General features: G+C 36.8%; 1 protein-coding gene across 8 annotated transcripts in view; it reads left to right on the forward strand.

The window, feature by feature from the left end:
• The window catches only part of Nbea (neurobeachin), a 525226-nt gene that overhangs the window by 192555 nt on the left and 315466 nt on the right, over positions 1 to 17205 (forward strand). For all 8 annotated transcript variants that reach the window (XM_035451902.1, XM_035451904.1, XM_035451906.1 and 5 more), the window contains one exon: positions 3146 to 3584. In XM_035451902.1, the coding sequence (XP_035307793.1) occupies positions 3146 to 3584 (439 nt within the window). The remainder of the gene's footprint in view (positions 1 to 3145; positions 3585 to 17205) is intronic.

Consider the following 17205-nt stretch of genomic DNA (forward strand, 5'->3'; position numbering starts at 1 on the left):
TTTGGAAGTTCCTTCATTTCACTTAAATTCTCTGTCATATGTTACAGAAACGTCATAAGTGCTGTTCAGTACTCTCTTGGTATTTTGCTGAAGTTGAACAGTCTGAACTACCTTCATGTCTCACTCTGCATCCCTAAGTTACATATTAACTTCCAAAATCAACTTGTCACCGTGATGTGAATGTCATCCAAATTTATGGCTATTCTCTTGGTTTTCAGGCATAAGTATTCCAGAAATTCTCCAGACTCCAATGATGTAAACCGAATTTGTATCTTCTGAACCACTTTCCTATTTGCATTGTTAGTGGTTCATTTCCATTCTTTATTCTTCTTATAATCTATATTCCCAAAATAATACCATGATTTATATCTTCCTTATTCCTGATGCTATAATTTTAATTTATTTTTTTATTAGCAAGAAAATTAATTTACGTGTCAATCCCAGGACCCTCTCCCTCCCCTCCTCCCCTGCCCCCCCCAACTAACACCCTACCCATCCCATACCCTTTCTGCTCCCCAGGAAGGGTGAGGCCTTCATGGGGGTCTTCAAAATCTGTCATTCTTTGGGATAGGGCCTAGGCCAACCCCTTTGTGTCTAGGTTCAGGGAGTGTCCCTCCATGTGGGATGAGCTCCTAAAGTCCATTCCTATGGTAACGATAGGAACTGATCCACTACAAGAGGCCCCATAGATTTCCAAGGTCTCCTCAGTGACACCCACATTCAGGGGGTCTGGACCCCTTTGTTCATCAGTCCTCCTTCTCTGCATCTGGATTTCAGTTCAATTCAAGGTTTAGCTGTGGGTGTCTGCTTCTACTTCCACCAGCTGCTGGATGAGTGCTATGCCATGGGATATGAATTAGTCATCAATCTCATTATCAGGAGAGGGCATTTAAGGTAGCCTCTCCTCTGTTGCTTAGATTGTTAGTTGGTGTCATCTTTGTAGCTCTCCAGACATTTCCCTAGCGCCTGATTTCTTTTGAAACTTATAATGTCTTCCTCTATTATATTATCTTGTATCTTGCTCTCTTCTGTTCTTCCCCCAACTCAACCTCCCTGTCCCATCATGAGAATAAAAAAGTGAGAAGAGGAGGATTGAGGAAGACATAATTTTAATTTTAGTCTAAATTTTCTCTTATAAGGTTTTATTTTTGTTAAATTTTAGCCGTAATTTTAATCCCTGTTCATTAGTGCTTTTCCTGGTATTATTGAGATCACATTCTTAAAACTAATAAGTTTTAATTTGTAACCTTTAAACAGTATAAAAGACATCTAGTGTGTGTTTAATCTTGATTATTCAGTGTTGGAGTGAATATTCTTTCCCGAATTCATAGATTAATCTTTTTTTTTAATTCTTGAGAAAACATGACAAATAGGCAAAACTAAACCTATTTAATATAGGGATAATTATAATATAACATTACATTATTGGATTTGTTTATTTTGCCTATTTAAGTGAATATTGGACAGTGCAAAGTTTAAGTAGAAAGTTAACATTTTCTATTTTAATGTATACCCTTCAGTATATGTCTACTCAAAATAAAGGGGACTGTAGTTTTTTTGCCTCTTGAAGTATGGTGAATTTATTCTGAAATTAATCTGGAAAAGTTAATAAAGTCATGTTTATGTCATAGTATTCTTCTGCATTCACAAGATTAGCAACTGTTTAACCACAAACCAAAGAGCTGAGCCTGTTACTGGGAACTTTTACATGACTGTTCACCCTAATGTGTGGACAAACTTGCAGCAGATTTGATCTGTGTATATGACAGCATCTTTGAAACAGCATCCCTCAGATTTTTCAATAGCTTCTTGAGCTGCATGTTGATATCAGGGCAGCCATCTTCTGTTTGATTTCTTACTGATAAAACCTTTTAAAGTACAGAAACAAACATCAACGATTTAAATACTGTAAATAATTCACATAGAACCTCTTAATGACTTGGTTTTCAACTTCAAAATGATAAGTTATTATAGGTGGCTGTGGCATATGCCTTTAATCCCAACATTCTGGAGGGAGAGGCATGTGGGTCTCTGAGTTCAAGGCCAGCCTGGTCTACAGAATTCCAGGTGAGCCAGGGCTAAACAGAGAAACCCTGTCTCAACCCTCTCTCTCAAAAAAAAAAAAAGATTTTATATTAAAGACTGTTACACACACACACACTAAGATCAAGTACATTTTCCAGTGCTATTTGGAAGACTTCATCATATAAACTTTTTGTCATTGGAATTGGACCTTTTAAATAACTATTTATTTATATGCCCACATTGTGTGTGTGTGTGTGTGTGTGTGTGTGTGTGTGTGTATGCCTTTTTCTGTGTCTGCATCTGCATGCACACTCCTACATTGTAGTCGTAGAGTTCAGAACACAGCTTGCAGTAGTTGCTTATCTCTTGTTATATGAGTTCCAGGAATCAAATTAGGTTATCAGACTTGGTATCAAGTACCTTTATGTACTGAACCAGGTTTGACATTTTAAAGATATTTTTCTTTTCAACCATTTAATTAATAACATGTGAGTAATTCCCATTTATGAAGATAAATATATATTTGTGATTCTGTTTTTACAAGTGGAAGTCAATATTTATCCACAAAAATTAGGCAAGAGTTTCTAAAATAATTGATAATAAAGGCACACTTAGTCTAATTTCTTATAGCACACTTTGGTATAGTCATATCTTTTTGAAGTAATCACTTAACATTTAACATTTTAAAAAATTCAAAATTATATGTGTGTAAATTTATATAAATGTCTTTAGCTAATTTTAATATTTTGGGCATTTCTTTATTAAAATGACTTATTTTTAAGAACAATAATAATTTTTAAGGAAATAACAGGATTCTTTTCTTGTATGTTGTTTGAGAGCTAGCAATGAATGGATAATGGGAAGCTGATGTAACATTTTTGATTGCTTTAAGAAATTGGTTGAGTTATGCTCTTAAGGTCGTGTTTTAGAGTGTCAGCCAGTTTTTTTTTTTCTTAAGAAATGGGATTTTTTGATAAGTGCTGAGCAAAACAACAGGTGCATAGAGATGTTGTATATAGGCTGAGTTGTACTGTGCATGTTCAGATATACCCATAGAACTTTCATTTATTTCTTACCTGCACATGAAACCTTTCAATTTGGCCAATTTCTTTCATTACAGAAACACCTGCTACATTTCCAGACACTGTAAAGGAGAAGGAAACACCAACCCCTGGTGAAGATATTCAGCTAGAAAGTTCAGTTCCTCCCACGGATTCTGGAATGGGAGAGGAGCAAGTGGCTAGCATCCTGGATGGGGCAGAACTAGAGACTGCTGCAGGTCCTGATGCAATGAGTGAACTTTTATCTACTTTGTCATCTGAAGTAAAGAAATCACATGAGAGCTTAACTGAACATCCCAGTGAAATGCTGAAACCTGCACCATCCATATCTAGCATTAGTCAAACCAAAGGTATTAATGTAAAAGAGATACTGAAAAGTCTTGTGGCTGCTCCAGTTGAGATTGCTGAATGTGGCCCTGAGCCTATTCCATACCCAGATCCAGCACTGAAGAGAGAAGCTCAAGCTATTCTTCCTATGCAGTTTCATTCCTTTGACAGGTATGTTCCAAACTTCTTATCCACAGTGTTCTATCTGTAGAAGGAATATTAAGTTCTGTTAGTTTATAAAACAGTAGGAGGGTCTCAATAACTTCTCATTTATGAATGCCATTTTTTTTTACCACAAAGACTGTCAACTGTTAGTCCACAGGATTGGGACTGTGATGAGGTACCATGTGGTAAGTAGCACTTTGCTTAGAATCTGCCACTGAAGAATTATCACACATTAGAGAATCTGCTCTTTTCTTTTGCTTTTACCATTCTTTATATGAAATGGATAAGCTAACTCTCAAAAGTCTATTCTGACTCTCAAATTCTATTATATTACTAAAGTATTGTAATAGTTATAGAAGATTAAATAACTTTAATTTTAATTTTTAAGTTGATCTTCATTGAAAACTACAAAAGGTTTGTGATTATTTCTGTAATAATTCTGCCATCAGTATAAAAGGTTTATTTTGCCATGTATTTGAAAATAAATGTTCTTGAAACATTTTCTGAATTTAAGCTACTTAGAACCTGGCCCATATATCTATATTTAAATACAAAACCATTCAAAGAATTCAGAAGCAACTGATTCCTTTTTCTATCCTCTTATGTATGCAATTAAATAGTTCAAAGAATCAAAATAAAATGTAATAGATATAAAGAATCATTGCATTTAATATATCTTACAATTTAAATCAAGTATAGCATCAGAAAAATATTGCAGGTGTTCACTAATTACCAACAAGAATGTTTGAGTGTTGGGTTTTTTACTTTATACTGTATACTTTATATTAATGTGTTGATATGTAAACTAAAGAAGGTGTAGGTTTACTGTATGTATTAAATATCTGTTATTGATGTTTAAAAAATATCTCATACCAAAAATTTGTGTACAAGAGAGATGATTGATAAGCAAGTGCTTTCAGATTTAGTGATAAGATTAATATTAGAAATCAGTGTATCTTAAGCTAAAAAAGTCAAGATCTATATATACGAAAAACACAATAATAAGTAATACTAATTTATTACTGAGTAGTTAGATAATGTAATTTTCACCAATAATTATCATATAAAGATACATGTTAACACTTTCTAAGAGGTGGCAAATTGTAGGACTGCAAATGTTTTTCTGAAAGTGTTTATGAAATAGTTGTTAACTCTGTGTTCTCATGTTTATTCATATAGTGATTGTCCCTTCTTGTCTTTCACATTTCATCTCTATTTCACATGCCCAATTCATGTTTACATGATATGAGTATATTTGTGCCTATGAGTTTGTGTCCACCTATGTCTTCTGTATGCACAGAAGACTATCAGTGTCTATATACTAAATACCACAAATTAATAAGGTAATTGAAATTGTCTAGTTTAATTTTAAATTATATCTTTAAATTCATCAGAATACAAATGAATAAATCTAGTTAATTACTGAGATTTGCAGAAGAGAATTCAATATAATTAAGTAAATTTTCTTTTGTTGGTTTGGGGTTTTATTCTTTTTTTTTCATTAAAAATTACAGCTGTCATCTAAATGGTCACTATTCTTAGCTGCACAGTATTTAAACTTTTCAGAATATTTTTTTGAAACAATAGGACTTTCATTTTGTTCCTGGTAACATTTGTGCAAAGTATAGTTGGACTGGAATCATTATTCTAAATTGTGTAAGTAGAATGAAATAGAAAAGCACAAAGCATGTTTTTTTATGTTTTTTTATTCTTTTTAGGAAGAGTCTCCAGTGTAGTTAATATATGCAGTAGCTCAAGTACTAGCAAATGTAAATGATGAGGTGATATTGATGAAAGGAGGGGATTGAGGTCTCTGGGGGCACTGATGACGGATTGAACAGAAGCGGCCTTGCACCGCACGTAACTCAAGTCTGTCGTCTTCACTGCTCAAAGCCATAATGTAAGGTGGCAGTCTGAAATGAGTTGCCACGGCGAGGAGTATTATTTTTGAAATGCTTTCACACAAATCACTAGGCCCCGCATACAACTTAGTTTCATGCTTTAATGTCATCAGGAGGCACAAATTGGTGTGTCTAATTGTTTGCCACCTGCCAGCAAAATGAGCTGCCAGCCAGCCAGACGGGTTTGATTGTCTGTCAGCCATTCAATAGATAGAGAATGACAACATCAAAAATTTAACTTCAAACTCTGGAGCTTTGAGCAGCGTTTCAGAGACATCATCCCCACAAGAACTCCTGGACTGCTGCGTTTTCAATTATATTTCCAGTATATTGCTGACATTTACCTTATCTGTCTTAAGGTAGCTATAATTGCATTATGAGGTATATAAACATATTACTGAAACACTGAAGTCTGAAATTCAAGTTATGACACGTCTTTTAACAACAGATTGAATTCCTTGAAAAATGGGATCCAAGGTGACAGCCTTTAGAATGAAAGACCAGAAAGCTCCCAGTGTAGAACAGAATTACCACAAGGCTTAGTCTTTGCATAAAGTATTTTACCTTTACTTTCAGTTTAAATATCTGTAATCTCAGTTGGTGAACCTAAAAGAGCACTATGTAATTGTACTGGGAATCATCTGTGATATTTCTTTTGTTAACCAGGTGCTTATTGGTCTGCTATAGTCATTGCAGCAATGCATTTCTTATGCTTACTCTAGACTACAAAATGACTTGCTTAAACAAAACTGAAGAGAACAGAATTCTGGACACTCACACTCTTCACTCATCTTTCCACTTATGATGGAACACTGAAGAGTTTTGGTGTTTTAAAGTTTATGAAATTTTAATACATAAATAGCAACATCAAATTCTAGAAATGCTTAGGTCTAATTAAACAAACTTATTTTAGAATTTGATATTTCTTCAAATTGTATGTGGCATTCTTTATAAAAGATGTTCTTCTCTACATGTACAAAAATTACTGGTTTCTTTTATCTCCCCATGACATCTGTGCAGATTATAAAACATGTCTTTTGGGGGCTGGAGAGATGGCTCAGCTATTAAGAGCACTGGCTGCTCTTCCAGAGGCCCTGGGTTCAATTCCCAGCACCCACATGGCAGCTTATAACTGTCTGTAACTCCAGTTCCAGGGGATCTGACACCTTTATACCAATGCACATAAAATAAAGTTAAATAAATTATTTTAAAAAATAAGTCGTGTCTTTGATTGCAGTGAATTATCGAAAGGTATATGTATGCATATAAAAATGTTAGGAATCCCCCAAACCACTGTGCAGTAAGCACAATGTGTGTAGAGATTGCACTGGATTTTTATTATTGAGTGAAAACATTTATGGTTTTGTTTCTGACAGCAAAGTTTAGTGTTGCCATCTGTAAAGCAACATAGCAAGTTGCAAAATTCTCCACCAACACTGCCTCTCTTGGTAGAGTTATCAGTAGACCATGGTTTGTTAATAATTCTAGTCAAGCTGTCATTAACTGCACCACTGTTAGCTTTTTCTGCACATCTGCCAGTAAAGCTTTGCCCCTTCCATCCCCATTTTTAGCTAATTAAACTCTGTATTTCACATGCTTATCTTGGGAAGACAATAACTTAAAAAAGTGGCTCTTTGTATATTTTTCTTGTTATTCTTCTTTTAGAAATTGTTGCAAATTTAGTATATTATAGAAAGCTTGCAATAGTATTGCTTCCTTAACTAGGAGAGGCCAATATGGTTAATATTGTATAATTACATGTCTTTTTTTTAGAACCTGTTTTGTGTTCAGATTACTAACTATGTTTGATGTAGTCTGGGAAATGAGTAATGTGTTTTTCCTCACTTTTTAAAATTTTTGCCTCCAGAGCATTTTCTTTTCTAAAAAAAAAAAGAGCATCCCTGAAATAAAATATGTGGTTAAAATAAATAATGCTAAACAAACAATTTACTTAGATTTCCTGTTTTAAACAAAGTATAAGCTTAGTTTAGTACAGTCTGCCTTCATTAGATTATATCACTGACTTTGCTACAAAAAAATAAAAATAGAGGATATAATAAAAAATGTTCATAAGCAGATTTTATTTCTTTAGCCACAGAACTAAGATTGTTTTTAAAAAGTATAATTATTTATGCTAGTGTTGTGTTCTCACTTTCTGATTGTGGAGGAATCTACTTTGATTATATTACTTAAAAGAAAAAAGTAAATATATTGAAAATTAATTATAAACCTGCCAGTTTACACAAGTCAAATATTCCATTGTAATCTCTGAATTTATCCTGCCTAGAGTGGACTGGCTGTGATGGAGTTTTGAATGTGTAGCTATAACCTGTGTTCCCTTTGGTTTTTGTGGCATCTTCAGAGACAATTTAAGGGAATTAAATAATGAATCTCTTTTTAGTAGGTAATTAATGAAATAGTTATTTTAAACATTTATTGGTATTCTCAAATATTTTATCAAGTAGAGAAGCATAATAGATGAAGTGTTAGATTAATAATCCTGTGATGTTTTGTGAGATTCATTAAACAGCTGCAATTCCTAAAGTATTTAGCATATTATTTTTCCACTCAGTTTCTGTTTTTACATAAGTCTCTTTGGACAAAGTATGATAATCTGGGAATGAATAAATCTGGCTATTAATAGTTGCTCTCTATGTAATCTATTTTTGGTTTTTACTCCCAATATCCTCTATGTTTTTGTGACCTCCACTACAATTCGATCTTTGTATATTTATGCCAGAGACATTTTTCTATTTTATTAATATTTTTTCTTTGACAGTTTCATAGTTTTATATAATGCTTTCTGATTACTCTTACTACCCATCCTCCTTAATCTCCCTCACATCCCTATTAACCACTCACTCCTTACCAGTCCTTTTCCCAGAATCATGACTTTTGATTTTTTTTTTTTTTTTGTGAGCTTTTTACTTTACCTAGATTATCTATGAGCTGGATCCTGGTGGGGTTACCATTGTGTACACAAGTGAAGGCTGTGTTGTCCCTGCTTCTTGAATCTGCTCATGGAAAATAATTCAGTAGTAAACAATAGGTCCCTGACTCCATCCTCCACCTGTGCCTACTGTTCATGGGCCCATTTTTATACAGACCCAGTGCAGTCATCATAATGAGAGTTTGTGATTGCACTACTCTTGCACTAGTGAGCACATCTTAACCTGGCTGCTTCATCTCCTGGAGTGTTCACAGGCTGATAAGACCATGGAGATACCTTTCGTCACCCAGAAGTTTGGATAGCACCTACCAGTGCTGTAAAAAGTAGCCAGTAAAGAGGAAGATTCCAACTCATTTCCAGTTTTTTATCCATCATTCAGTCAATATATGTGATGTATTCTGAGATAGGGTCTTACCTAGTTCTTATGAGCAAACAAGAAGAATGACAAGAGCCTTATTATTTTAGAAATTTTTTGAAGCTTGAGTACACAAATGAGAATATTACCATGTGTGGGTTTTTTTTTTCTTTTTTGAGCTTTAGTTACTTTACTTATTTTCTAGTTCCATCCATTTACCTGTGAATTTCATTCCTTTCAGGTAAAGTTCCATTTTGTATATGAACTATATTTTTCCTTCTAAATTTCTTTTTTAATTTTTTTTATTTTTGTAATTAAATTTTTTTAGTTCAAATTAGGAACAAGCTTGCTTCACATGTCAATCGTTTCTCCCTTCCCTCCCCTCAATCCCCCCACCTGCCCCCCACTCCATCCAACCTCCACTCCCAAGGCAGGGTAGGGCTCTTGATGGGGCTCCCCAAAGTCCACCACATCATCCTGGGCAGGGCCTAGGCCCTCCCCCATGTGTCCAAGCCAAGAGTGAATCCCTTCACGTGGGATGGGCTCTCGAAGTCCCTCCTTACACCAGGGAGAAATACTAATCCACTGCCAGGGGCCCCCTAGAGTTTGGAGGCCTCCTTATTGACAGGGGTCTGATTTGGTCCTGTGCTGGCCTCCCAGACAGTAGTCTGGGGTCCATGTGCTCCCCCTTGTTCAGGCCAGCTGATTCTGTGGGTTTCACTAGCCTGGTACCAACCCCTTTGATCTTCATTCCTCCCTCTCTATAACTACGTTCCAGAGTTCAGTTCAGTGTATATCTGGGCATGTTTGCCTCTGCTTCCATCAGCCACTGGATGAGGGCTCTAGGATGGCATAAAAAGTAGCATCAGTCTTGTTATAGGGGAAGGAAATTTAGGTTATCCTCTCCATCATTGCCTAGATTGTCAGTTCGTGTCATCCTTGTAGCTCTCTGGAAATCTCCCTAGGGCCAGATCTCTCCTTGGACATATAATGGCTCCCTCTGATATGGTATCTCTCATCCTGCTCTCCTCTATTCTTCTCCCAACTTAACATTTCTGGTCCTCCATTTCCTCCTCTCCCACCCCTCTTCTCCTCTTATTCTGGCATCTTCCTGTCCCCTACCCTCATGTTCCTAATTAGCCCATAAGATCCCCCCCTTCCCATTCTCTGGGGTCCATGCATTTTTCTCTTAGAGTCCTTCTTGTTTCCTAGTTTCTTTGGTGAAGAGGATTGTAGGCTGGTAATCCTTTGCTCTACATCTATTTTAATTATCAGTCCCTTTATGGACATATAGATTAATTCCATTTCCTACCTTTTGTGAAAAGTGACAATGGGCACTGATGACTAAATATCTCTATAGGAGAACATGACCAGGGACCAGGAATGGAATAGCTGGAACATATGGCAGTACTATTTGTATCTTTTTGAGGAATCTTCATATTGATGTCCATAGGAGTACATGTCTGTGCCCCTATGACAATGAATAAGGGTTACTTTACCCTCATATACTCAGTAGCATTTGTTGTCATCTGATTTCTTGATAATAGTCATTTTGACTAGGGTGAGATAAAATATTAAAGTAATTTTATTATGTATTCCAATGATAGCTAATGATATTGAACACTTTTTAAAGCTGATCTTTCATCATTAGTAATTCATTTGTGAATTCCTTGTTTTATCTGTAGACCATTTTTTTTTGTTGTTGTTTTGTTTTTCCAGACAGGGTTTCTCTGTGGCTTTCGAGGCTGTCCTGGAACTAGCTCTTGTAGACCAGGCTGGTCTCGAACTCACAGAGATCCACCTGCCTCTGCCTCCCGAGTGCTGGGATTAAAGGCATGCGCCACCAATGCACAGCCTGTGGACCATTTATTGATTGGTTGGGTTTCTTAATTTTTTCTTTGTGTATTCTGTTATTAATCCTCTGATTGATGTATGATAGGAAAAAAATTTCTCTCTTTCATTCAAAATAACAAGTGACCACAGTAGAGTCTTTAAACTTCCCTCTGAATCTTCCCAAGCCAGGCCTCCATCATCTGAATTGCTCTCAATATTCTTCTCTCCCATGCTCTTACAGAATGTCCCATTGAGCTCTCAACACACAGTGGATTTTCTAGTCCAAGTTTCATGTCCTTCCACAATCCTCCCCAAAACATCATTGTTAGGTCTGTTACATTAGTACCTTGCAATCCTGATACCAGCTTCTGTCCTTGTCCATGTTCTATTGTTGTGAAGATATATCATGATCATAGCCACTCTTATCTGCCAACAGCATGGTCAAGCCCGTCACAATACCCCACTCCTGGTACCAACGTGTCTTAGGATTTCTCATGACCAAAAAGCATGTTAGGGAATAAAGGGTTTATTAAGCTTATGTTTCCATATCATAGTTAATCATCAAAGGAAATCAGGCCAGAAACTCCCAAATAGGGCAGGAATCTGGAGGCAGGAGTTAAAGCAGAGGCCATGGAGGGGTGCTGCATACTGGCTTGTTTAGCTTGCTTTCTTACAGAACCCAGGACCACCTGCCCAAGTACAGGCCCCACTCATAATGGGCCAAGCCCCCCTACATCATTCACTAATTAAGAACTGCCCTACAGGCTTACCTGAGCCAGATCTTAGGGGGGCATTTTCTTAGTTGAGGCTCCTTCCTCCATGACAACTCCAACTTGTATGAAGTTGACACAAAAGTAGCCAGGACCATTATTCAGCTGCCTTTTCATTTGATTGACTGTTTCCTTTTCTGTATAGAAGGATTTTAGTTTCATAAAGTCTGTTTTATTATATCTTTTTCACACTGTTAGTTCTACCAATCCATGAGCAAAGATCTTTCTGTCTTCTAGTTACTTCCTCAATTTCATCTTTTCATTGTAGGTCTTCATCTCTTAGTTAGGCTTACTCTGGGGCTTTTTTAAAAGGCTGTTATGAAATTCCCTGATTTCCTTCTCTGCATGTTTGTTTTTGGTATACACAGTGAACATTGATTTCTGAATGTTAGTTTTGTTTCCTGACACTTTGTTGAAAATGTTATTTAGTTCTGTGAGTAGTCTAGGTGAGTCTTTATGGTCTTATTATAGAATTGTATCAATAACAAACAGGAATTCTTTTCCTATTTGTATCTCTTTTATTTCTTGTTCCTGTTTTACTGCTCTAGCCAAGACTTGGATCACTATATTGAAGTTGGGTCAGGTCTCTATATAATCTGGTCACTTCCTGCAGAGCCAACAAGAAGAGGGAGGTTGTCAAGGAGGCCTGGCGAAAGCAAGCAGGGTCTTGAGTTTCCTACGGGGGAGAAAAAGAAAAGGACCCTAACCAGAAGTGAACTCATCATGGAGTCCAGAATAAAAAAGCATGCTGGGTCCTAAGTGGCCTAAAGATAAAAAATGATAGGTGTAGTCAGCATAGGATCCTGGGGAACGTGGGTGGGTGTTAGGCAGTCTCTGGGAAGTTAGAGAGCAGTTCCCGGGCAGAAGGTTGGCATAGCATCCTAGGAAAGATGGGAAGGGTTTTAAGAAGGTTTCTATTCACCTTTGGAGTTGGAGAATGACAGTAGGGATCTTAGGCACAATAATATTCAGTATTGTGATCCTAGACAAACAATATGATTGTATTAACTAAAACATTGTTTTTATAAATTCATAAAGTTATTGATGAAGAAAAATATCTGTGAAATTAGTCAAACCTTACTGTTAAAATCAGTTGACTCCTAGTCAAATTGTCATCTCAGCCATTTGAACATACCTGTCACTGGAAATTAGTTGATAAGAAATATTACAGAGATTTTTTGGTGCTGCTGGTCCTAACTTGATATTTTCAGATGCATAGAAGTATCATTTTGTTATATGTCTTTAGATTTTTAAAAGTTACTACATGTTTTCTATATTTTTTAAGTCTTTTTAGGGTTCACAAGACTTTGTTATCTTTATATCCTATCTTAGGCATTCCTTTTAGATATGATAGTATTTGTTGTTACTATTGAAATATGAAAGCCTCAAATTGCTCATAGATTCTCAATTAGGAGGACAAAAAGGGAAGTATGTCACAGGATTATAGCTTCTTTCAGTCTGGGTACTATTGCTGATGTAGACCTGACCAACATTAATACTTTTGAGGGTTCCATGGTAATATCAATAGCTTAAAGTGCAGTGAAGATCTGTAATATGTAGATGCTGTGGCAAGCACTTTGACAGCAGCCTTATGCAGCACAAACCATTGTGAATCTCATTGTAATGGTGAAGATAAATGAGTTGACAGAGAATCACATGCTGTGTCCTACACTGCACAGCTAGCAGTTGTCAGATCTAGACCTCTAACCACTTAAAAGTGTGCTTTCAGTTTCTGTGCTTTCAGTTCACCAAACCCAGTGGAGTCACAGGAGGGTTTCACAATGATTCAGGATTTTTGGTTTGTTTTTTTTTCTTATGCAGTCAGTTGTTTGTGATATTTGCATTTTTTGATAAACATTCTATACAGAATTTGCATACTTATCATAATATTTCTTCTAGGTTCTGCACAGGATACAATACTATTGATAAGTGTTCCTACATGCTATAGAGTCTGTTATTGGAAGGTTTGCCCTTATTTCATAATCATGACAATAATGTGCTACTCAGAAATCTGTGATGTTATTTTTAATCTTACAGCACTGCCAACCATTTATCCATATGTCTATGTGTCCGTGTCCGTGTCCGTGTCCGTGTGTGTGTGTGTGTGTGTGTGTGTGTGTGTGTGTGTGTGTGTGTTACAAGATGATGTCAGTTATCTTCCTCAATTGTTCTTGACCAGAGTTTTTGAGACAGGGTTTTCTCACTGGTCTTGAGCTCACCAATTTCAATTTAGTGAAACTGGCTGGCCAGAAAACCCCTGGAACCCACCTATCTCTACCTCCTTGGTTTTGAACTTACAGAAGCATGTGGCCTTGCCTTATGCCAGTCTTTGTACACAGCTGAATGGGGTCACAGCTCAAGTCTTCATGATAGCACATCAAGCACTTTTTCAATTTAGCCATCTCCTCTATGTTTATTAATCAACAAGAATTTTTGAGAGATGCAGGAAAAACATGGAATAATTTTATCAAGAAATTACTTTTAGATTAAGAATAGTTTTGTTTTGTTATTAAGATTCCAATGGAATAGTATGCATCATATTATTCTAAATCACAGAAGTTAATGATAAACCAAATGTATCAGTATTTTCCTTTTTATTTTTTTGTTACCTTTTTATGTTTGGAACTTGATACCTTAGATCCTATAGGTAGGATGTCCCTTGAATTTAGAGACTGATAACAGTTGTTAATAATTCTAAGGTATCTCATAATTGAAGTCATTCTGAATTCATCCTCATTTAAGTTCACAAGTTATATGAGAGAGCAAGTCCCATCTTTGATAATGGGAAACTGGAATTAGAATCATATAGCTTGAAGATGTTCAAGTCAACTCTCAATCTCTGGTATCCCATTGTGTATTCTTTCTACAATGTCATACTTCATTTTGGGAACGTAAATGGAGACACTAGATGAGGACATATTATGGATGGATTAAAAAGACAGTGTGTGTTTTGGATGATGGTAAAGTTGTTACAAGATGGAACCTAAAGCATTTGACTTTGATATTACTAGAAAGAAAAAGTAGAGAAATTTTATGGCGCAATTAATATTATTTAAAATACCTTTGCCTGGAGAGATGGATCATAGCTTAAGAGCACTGGCTTTTTTCCCCAGAGGTCCTGAGTTCAACTCCCAACAACCACATGGTGACTTATAACCATCTATAATGAGATCTGATGCCCTCTTCTGTCATGCAGGCACACATTCAAGCAGAGCATTCTTACACATAAAATACATAAATGAATCTTTTTTTAAAAAAGAAAAGATTTAATACCTTTAATCTCAAAAAAGCTATAAGAGCTCATTAAGAACAATAATAATCACAAAGTTAAATTTCAACACTGAAAGTTACTGAAGAAATTAACAAAATTGCCTCTTTGAAAAAGGAGGGTTTGTGTTCCCCCAATGAAATAGAAGCAGTCATCAAAAGTCTCCCAACTAAGGAATGAAGATCCAATGGGTTGGGACCAGGCTGGGGAAACCCACAGAAATAACTGACCTGAACAAGGGGGAGCACATGGACCACAGGCTGCTGTCTGGGAGGCCAGCACAGGACTGATCCAGACCCCTGAACATGGATGTCAGTTAGGAGGCCTCCAAACTCTAGGGGGCCCTGGTAGTGGATTAGTATTTTTCCCTGGTGTAAGAAGGGACTTTGAGAGCCCATCCCACGTGAAGGGATATACTCTTGGCTTGGATACATGGGGGGGGGGCCTAGGCCGGGCCCAGGATGATGTGGTGGACTTTGGGGAGCCACCACCAATGGCCCTACCCTGATGGGGAATAGAGGGTGGATGGAATGGGAGCAGGTGGGGGCTTGAGGGAGAAGGTTTGGGGGAGGGGGAGGGAGAAGGGATTGACATGTGAAGCAAGCTTGTTCCTAATTTGAACTAATTAAAAAAAAAAAAAAGGAAAAAAAGTCTCCCAACTAAAAAAAGCCCAGGACTAAAGTGGGGCACAATTTAATTTGTACTGCAAAAGAGTCAAAGCAAGTTTGATGAACAGATGTTTTAATAGGAAAGTACTCACGTGACAGAGTCAGTCCCCTACAACCACGAGAACCATGGAACAGAGAGAGCCACCTTGGTTGTACCCTCATATTTAAGGTCTTGCTTTGTCACTGACCATGCCCTAGTATGAGTGGTCTGTGTCACCTGTGCCAGCCCCAAAGAGGGGGTGGCAAACATTTCCCCTACAATTCCCCTTTTAGTCTAAAAGAGGATTATAACTTAAAAGTGTAAATTATCTATCATTAACAATCATAAGGGTGAATTACATAAAGTTATAATAATCTACTCATGTCACATCTTAACTATAACTATTGCAACTAAACCTTAAAATCATCTGAAAAAGATATCCAAGCTTGAACACCTCCTTCCAAACCCAACCTTAAACAATAGGAAACTAGCCCTAACTAGGTGTCAACAGTGGGGAAATGGGGCATAGTATTCTCCATGCTACTTCCTGCTGAACTGGGACAATGACAACCTAGTGGGGTCCTGTGGGGAAAATGTTAGTGTAATGAAAGTCCTGAATGGGTTATATCCAGTCTGTGTCTGGTGGGAGATGCTTGATTGAAGGTCCAGTTGAAGTCCTTATCTTGATTGAAGTTCTTGTGTTGATTGAAGTCACTACCTGAAGTTCTGGCCAGAGTGTCAGCTGAAACAAAGCAAGTTGGATCCAGTGTACTCAAGGAGGTGTGGTCCATTTTCTTTCTGGGGCATTCAGGGATTGCTGTCAGGCAGGACTTCATTGGCTTTGTGCGACTGAAACATAAATGTTAGCAGAGAAATGTTTGCTTGTATATGTATGCATACCGGGAAGGTCAACCATGGGAAAATAAGAATTATGAAAGGGTGTACATCTTGAGAGAAGAAAGCCAAGAAACAACAAATAACAGTCCCTAATCTTTCCCCTATTCTGTATTACATCAATTGGCTTCTTGATATAGAACAGATTATCTGAAGTTTATTTTAACAAAGTGCTTGGATTTAGAGGAGGAAAGCCAAATCCAACTCTAAAGCCAGCCTTGTTTTAATTGAATAGGGACTAGAAAAAAAAGAGTTCTGAGAGACAGCTGTAAAATTAACCTGTTTCCTATAGAGTCTTAACAAATTTTTTCTACCATCTAAAGATTGTACATAATTCATATCTGATACTGGAGGAATATTTATCTGAGTATTCCATTGCCGTAACAGATCACGACCCCAAAGATTTAGTGCTATGTCTTCGACATATGTTTTTAGCCATCCTTTCTGTCCTTTCGGTCAAATGCAGACCACCCAATTAACATTCTGTGTCAAATTCTAAATAGAGTTTCAATTCCTAAAAATTGTACATTAACCTCTCTAAGAGGTCGTGTCTGAGGCCAGGACTTTTGGGTAATAATAGTTACTCCACTTCAGTGTCCACTAAGCCAGTAATAACTTTAGTATTAATTCTTACTTTCAACTGCAGCCTCTTATCATTTTAGAAGTTTGCCAAAATATGCGTTTATCATCTCCTGCAGTCACGTTTGATTCCTCATTACTAGCCAAACTACCATCTAGAGTAATATCACTCTTTTCAATAGGCAGTGTACTATCTATTTGTCCTGTGAAAGATTGTCCTCCAGTGACTGGGAATGACCAGACCTTTCTCAATGTGGGGGACTTCTAGAGGCCCCTCAAAGTGTTTCCCGATTGTAACAGGTTTCCTTGCTTGTCTCTGGTCGATCTACATCCATTGGTCCAGTGTCTGCCCTTATCACATCTTCTACACAACTCGGAAGGCGGTGGCCTTCTGTATGAGGCATTGCTAGAATTCCTTTGCCTACAATT

Source organism: Cricetulus griseus (genome assembly GCF_003668045.3).
Source record: "Cricetulus griseus strain 17A/GY chromosome 1 unlocalized genomic scaffold, alternate assembly CriGri-PICRH-1.0 chr1_0, whole genome shotgun sequence".
Taxonomy (NCBI): domain Eukaryota; kingdom Metazoa; phylum Chordata; class Mammalia; order Rodentia; family Cricetidae; genus Cricetulus; species Cricetulus griseus.